Source organism: Mauremys mutica, chromosome 4, assembly GCF_020497125.1.
Source record: "Mauremys mutica isolate MM-2020 ecotype Southern chromosome 4, ASM2049712v1, whole genome shotgun sequence".
Classification (NCBI taxonomy): domain Eukaryota; kingdom Metazoa; phylum Chordata; order Testudines; family Geoemydidae; genus Mauremys; species Mauremys mutica.
In genome coordinates, this window is record NC_059075.1 from 150,845,002 (window position 1) to 150,851,091 (window position 6,090).

General features: G+C 54.0%; 1 protein-coding gene across 1 annotated transcript in view; it reads right to left on the reverse strand.

Moving 5' to 3' along the window:
• Nucleotides 1–4,308, reverse strand: part of LOC123369119 (integrin alpha-X-like) — a 46,372-nt gene extending 42,064 nt beyond the window's left edge. The window contains exons 1-5 of the mRNA XM_045014480.1: nucleotides 4,258–4,308; nucleotides 3,471–3,585; nucleotides 2,894–3,024; nucleotides 2,503–2,648; nucleotides 1,968–2,121 (exon numbers count right to left, since the gene is read on the reverse strand). Coding sequence (XP_044870415.1) covers nucleotides 1,968–2,121; nucleotides 2,503–2,648; nucleotides 2,894–3,024; nucleotides 3,471–3,585; nucleotides 4,258–4,308 — 597 coding nt within the window. The remainder of the gene's footprint in view (nucleotides 1–1,967; nucleotides 2,122–2,502; nucleotides 2,649–2,893; nucleotides 3,025–3,470; nucleotides 3,586–4,257) is intronic.
• Nucleotides 4,309–6,090: the final 1,782 nt, after the last annotated feature.

Sequence of the window (6,090 nt, forward strand, 5' to 3'; positions counted from 1 at the left end):
CCGAGCTGTGTGGGTTGTATCAGCAGTGAGGACAGGGGTCTCCTTGCCATGGGGATTATCAGCACTCTGGGCCCTGCATGACTCAATCTCCAGGGCATAGTGAGGGGTGAGTGCTGCACTGTCTCTGGGGGATGCCTCAGGGCAAGGAGTGAAGGGCTGGGACCACCGTGCTAGTCTGGGTTGTGTGCAGTCAGTTCAGTGGTGAAGTCAGGCACCTCCCGGTCGCTGGCCCCGACAGAAGCAGCAGACAAAGGTCAAACAAGGTCCAATGGCTGGAAGCGGAATTTACACCCATTCTGATTAGAAAGAAGGTGTCAGGTTTAACCATGAGGGGAATTAATCATTGGAGCAGCTCACCACGGGCTGTGGTGGATTCTCCATCACTAACAATTTTTAGCTCAAGACCGGCTGGTTTTCTAGGAGATCTGCTTTGGTTCCAACAGGGATTATTTGGGGCAGTTCTCTGGCCCACAGGAGCTCAGACTAGATCAATGCAAAAGTCCCTTCTGGCCTGGGACTTTATGACTCTAAACCCGAGTTTGTTGATGTAAGGCTTACTTTAGCCTAACTCTGTAAGCAGCCTTGCTAAAATGTAGTTCCCACCCATGTAACATGTCCACCACACGGACTTCATAACTCCACTTCTGCCAGAGCCAGTGCACTTAGCTGAATGTAGTCAGGTCAGTGCAGTGTCCATATAGGCACTGTGTTGCTTATATCGCCTGGGGCAGGGGCGGCTCCAGACCCCAGCACGCCAAGCACGTGCTTGGGGCGGCATGCTGCAGGGGGCACTCTGCCGGTCGCCAGGAGTGTGGCAGGCGGCTCCGGTGGACCTCCTGCAGACATGCCTGCGGAGGGTCCGCTGGTCCCGCGGCTTCGGTGGAGCATCTGCAGGCACGCCTGCGGGAGGTCCATCGGAGCTCCGGGACTAGCGGACCCTCCGCAGGCACGTCTGCGGGAGGTCCACCGGAGCCACGGGGCCGGTGACCGGCAGAGTGCCCCCCGCGGCATGCTGCCGTGCTTGGGGCGGCGAAATGGCTTGAGCCGCCCCTGGCCTGGGGGCACTGGCTATTGGCCCCAGGCCCTGGGGATTCAGCTGTCAGTGCCCCACCATGCCCCACCCTGACAGTTAAGTCGGTACAAGCGCCCCTGGTACAAGCACCCCTGGTACAAGCACTGCTGACAGAAGGACGATCGTGTGGACATGAAAAAATGATTGAATTACTGCGGTGGCTGTGTGACAACGTAAGTTAAGTTAACTTAATTTTGTCGCCTAGACTTGCCGTTTATCAGGCTACTGAGACTCATTTCAATCTCTTTGGCTCAGCAGTTTCATGGAGATAAATGTCAAGTGACTGACACCAGTTTGGGGAGGATCAGAGCTGTTGTTTTAGCCCCAGGTGTGTGCAGAAAAAACTTTATTAGAACCAGGTAATTTTGCTGTTTAACTGGGGGCTGTATCTCTGGAGCCCCTTGTTCAAGTGACCCCAAATTTGGATCACTAATGCTAACCTGCTTCCCCACGAGGAATACCAAATTTCATGGCAATCTGAGTCAGCACATGGACCGTAGGGTAGGCAGAAAACCCAACCTTTAACCAGAAAGCTCTGCTCAACCTGAACAACAGAGGAGCTCCAGCTCTCTTATAATGTCACACGTTGACCCAGTTACAACCCAGGGTCATGTGGCACCTTATAAACTAACAGACGTTTTGGAGCATGAGCTTTCGTGGGTGAATACCCACTTCGTCGGATGCAAGCGAAGTGGGTATTCACCCATGAAAGCTCATGCTCCAAAACGTCTGTTAGTCTATAAGGTGCCACAGGACTCTTTGCTGCTTTTACACATCCAGACTAACACGGCTACCCCTCTGATACCTAACCCAGGATCAGTTCTTCTCCCTTATCTGATGGGAACATGGACACGGGCTCAGATCCATACTAGTTCTCCGCACAGCCACGGCTCACCCCGATGGCGTAGCGGATGATTCCAGCTCTCTCAGCCTCGGGGATGGTGTCTGAATAAGAAAGCGGGTCATTTAATTTCTTCCCATCTGTGATCACAATGAGAACTTTGGTGGCCTCATCCCGAGCGCCTCTCCCAGAGATGAACAGCTCCTGCCTGGAAAAGTGGGGTATGAAGAATGCATCTGAGGGTTATTGATATGTAACAACACCTAGCGCTCGTCCACTGCTTTGGCTTTGCAGATCTCAAAGTCCTTTACAAAGGAGCTCAGTGTCCTCAGTTTACTGATGGGGAAACTGAGGCACAGGAAGGTGACATGACTTGCTTAAAGTCATAACACAACAGAGGCTCAGAGCTGGCAATAGAACTCTGGAGTCCTTGCTCACAGCATCCCCACCCTGCTTTAACCTACTAGTCCCCATTCCCCTCCCACAGCTGGGGATCGAACCCAGGGATCCTGAGTCCCTGTCCCTTAGCTCCCATGTCCTTGCAGCCCATTCCCTGTGGCGTCAGTACCGGGAGCAGGGCAACACCTACACCACTTCCCGGATGGCGCTGGCCGTGTACGTCGATCCACGAAGCTGCTCAACCCCCTGGAGAAGTTGATCAGGGTCACGACTGCTCCTGTACTCTGAGAAGTCGAAGTGATCTCTAAATCTGTGCGAATACTGCTTGAGGGCGAACTGCAGGAGGAGACAGGGGAGAAGAGAGAAAAACAACCCCAGAGGTGGAGGGTCAGAAAAGCAGGAATCGGACTCAGGGGCAGGTGGTCGGGATGTAGCTTGTTTTGTAGGAATTTTTTCCTGGTTTTGCATGCAAAATTTCCTGCTGCTCCCTGCAGCACAGCGCCCCCTAGCGCCACACTGGGGCATTGGGGTCAGCCCTGACTGTGAAGGGCAGAGTAAGTAGTCAGGGTTCAGCCTGTTACCTGCGTGTTGGTGCTGTGGAAACGCTTCATGATCTCAGAGAGAAACGTCTTCATCTTTGTAAAATCCTCATGCTTAATGCTGCTCGAGCCGTCGACGAGGAGCACTATGTCTGTGCCATTTTTGGGGCACTCTGGTGGGGCCAGGAAAGAAATACGTCTGACTCCTGACTCAACTCCACAAACAGGGAGAAAACCCGGTAAAAATTGCTAGACCAGACCAATGGGTCCATCTAACTTGGTATCCTGCCCCCTCCCTGCAACCCAGGATCAGGCCCATGGGCCCCTCTGTTGCAGTATGATCCCATCCGTGCCATTGAGGGGTCCTGAGCGTAGGGCATGACATGCACTGGAATGAAAAAAATACACCCCACCCCCATCCCAGAGCTGGGACAGAACCCAGGAGTCCTGGCTCCTGGTTTCCACTCACATTTGAATCAAACCAACGGACTCACCTAGCCTGCTATACCAAACATACGAGACCAATGGACCCATCTCCCCTCCACCTTCCTATGGCCCATGTACCCACCCATGACCCCAGAGCACAGGTCCCCCACCCCACCCCTGCATCACCCCTCACCTGGCAGACTGTCCGGGATGCGCCGGAGCTGCCGGAGGCTCTGGTCCAGGAGGAAGCAGTAGCCTTTGACGTACATGTTCTCCCCGCAAGCCTGGTGCACCGTGGGGCCGCACACCTGGGGCACGAGACAGCACGGGGTCAGTAGGTGCCCCTCTGAACAGAGCTCTGAGGGTGAGGGAGAGAACCTGGGGTCTGCTCCCTCCCATGGATATGCAGCGAAAGGCCCTGCCAGGGCAGGGGACCCACTTAGGGCAGAGGGACCCACAAAGGGGCATCACCTGGTTCCCACGCTCCTTACTATGGCAGCACCCAGTCACTGATGCCATATCAATGTCACCTGGTTGCCATGCTCCCTGCTACATTCACACACAGTCACTGTCACCATGGCTACAACCCAGTTTCAGTGCTTCCTGCTACGTCAGCTTCCTGCTTCCTTCCGGTCACTGTCACCATGGCAACATCAGCCAGTTGCCTCCATCCCTCACGACATCATCTCATGGTCACCGTAGCCAAAGTGAGGATACCTGGCTACCACCATTCCCCACTGCATCCTTGTGCCCCCCTCCAGTTATGGGAGTTACCAACAGCCGTGGCACAGTTGTCATGTAGTCCTGGGGATGTCACCCAATTGTCTCCTCTGCACCATTGCTCCAGTCACACTGACACGGCCCAGTTACTACCATCCATGAGTAGCAGGGTTTGTAGGGGGATCTGTCCCCTGGAATGATGAGGGAGCAAATGTCGGACCCCAGTCCCAGCACCCATCTCCCCTGGGTGTGGTACCTACCAGGAACTTGGAGCCTCGGGCAGCCAAAGACAAACCGAGGGACATGTTCATGGCATCGGGGGGCCCTGACAGGGGAGAGATGCACACCAGGGTGAGCAAATAAACTCCATTCCTGTCCCAGAGCAGAGGACAGAACCAAGAATTCCTGACTCCCAGCTCCCCCTGCTGTAACCACTAGATCCCACCCCCACCGCTGGGGATAGAACCCAGGAGTCCTGACTCCCATCCCCACCCCCTGCTTTAACCCACTAGACCCCCCGTCCCTCTCAGAGCTGGTGACAGAACCCAAGAGTCTTGGCTCCCACCCCAATCCTATTGCAGCGCCCCACAGCACAGAGTGCCCCTACTCTGGATTTGGATCTCCTGGCAGCGTTTGGAGCCCGGGTCGCACTTGTAGACTTTGCCGATTTCATTCACGTTTCCGGTCTGCAGCGGGGCCCCAACGATCAGCCTGCGGGGAAAGAGCAGAGGGCGGCTAAGGAGATGCCCCATCACACCCAGGGGAGTGGGTCCTATGAGGGGCAGCCCAGCCAGACAAGCCCCTCAGCATTGGGCACGAGTCATGTGGGGCCCTGAGCCCATGTTTGGCCCTTACCCCCCAGCGCTGGCATTCCCAAACTGCACCACGCTCTGCCCAAACCCTGCTGCTGCCTCCTGGAAGGTGATGGGTCCCTCCACATCCACACTGAATCCACGGCTCGGTGCCAGCACTGCAGGGGTTAAACAGTCAAACAGTTAGCGCTTCCCCTATGGAGAACGGACCAGTGGTTGGGGCTGAGGAGCCGGCTCCTTCTGGCTACAAGACTGAATTCCACCCCCACCCCGCCATTCTAATCCAACAATTCTCACTCCTCTCCCAAGTCCAGGGATAGAACCCAGGCATCCTGACTCCCAGCTCCTCACCACCTGCTCCCTAGCCTTCAAGGGCTGTATTATGCAAATCATTCCCCACATTCATTTGCATAGCGCCAGAGACGCCCACTTAAAAATAAATATCATGAGTGGAGCTAGCGCTGGTGAACGAAGCACTGGATTTGTCTTCATCAGCTTTACTGACGCTGATCCATAGCGGGTGCATTTCCTGTAAAGGGGGAAGGGGCAGATCAGACCTCATGGACTGATAGATTCCAAGGCAGAAGGCACCATTGTGATCATCTAGTCTGACCTCCTGGTTAACACAGGCCAGAGAACTTCCCTGCATTAATTTCTGATTGAGCTACAGCAGATCTTTCAGAAAAATGTCCAATCATGATTTAAAATTTCCAGTGAAGGAGAATCCACCACAACTCTTGGCAAACTGTGCCAATGGTGAATTACGCTTCCTGTTAAAAATGTATTTACAGTCACAGGCCATGTCTACACCACCACTTACAGCGGCAAAACTTATGTCACTCAGGGGTGTGAAAAAAACATATCCCTGAGCAACATAAGTTTCGCTGGCACAAGTGGTAGTGTGCAGAAAGCTATGTCAGCAGGAGAGCCCTCCCATCGACAGAGCTACCACCGCAAACAACCGTTGAGGTTGTTTAATTACATTGCTGGGAGAGCTCTTTCTTGTCAGCATAGAGTAGCTACAGGAGTGATCTTACATCGGTGCAGCTGCATTGGTACGGCTGTGCTGCTGTACGCTCCCTAGTGTAGACATGGCCTTTGTTTGTCTAGCATCAACTTTCAGCCATTGGATCGTGTTAGCCCTTTATCTGCTAGATTGAAGAGACCAATATTAAATATTTGTCCTCCTCATAAGTACTCATAGACTGGGGTCAAGTCACCCCTTAACCTTCCCTTAACTAGATTGAGCTCCTTGAGTCTATCACTATGAGGCAGGTTTTC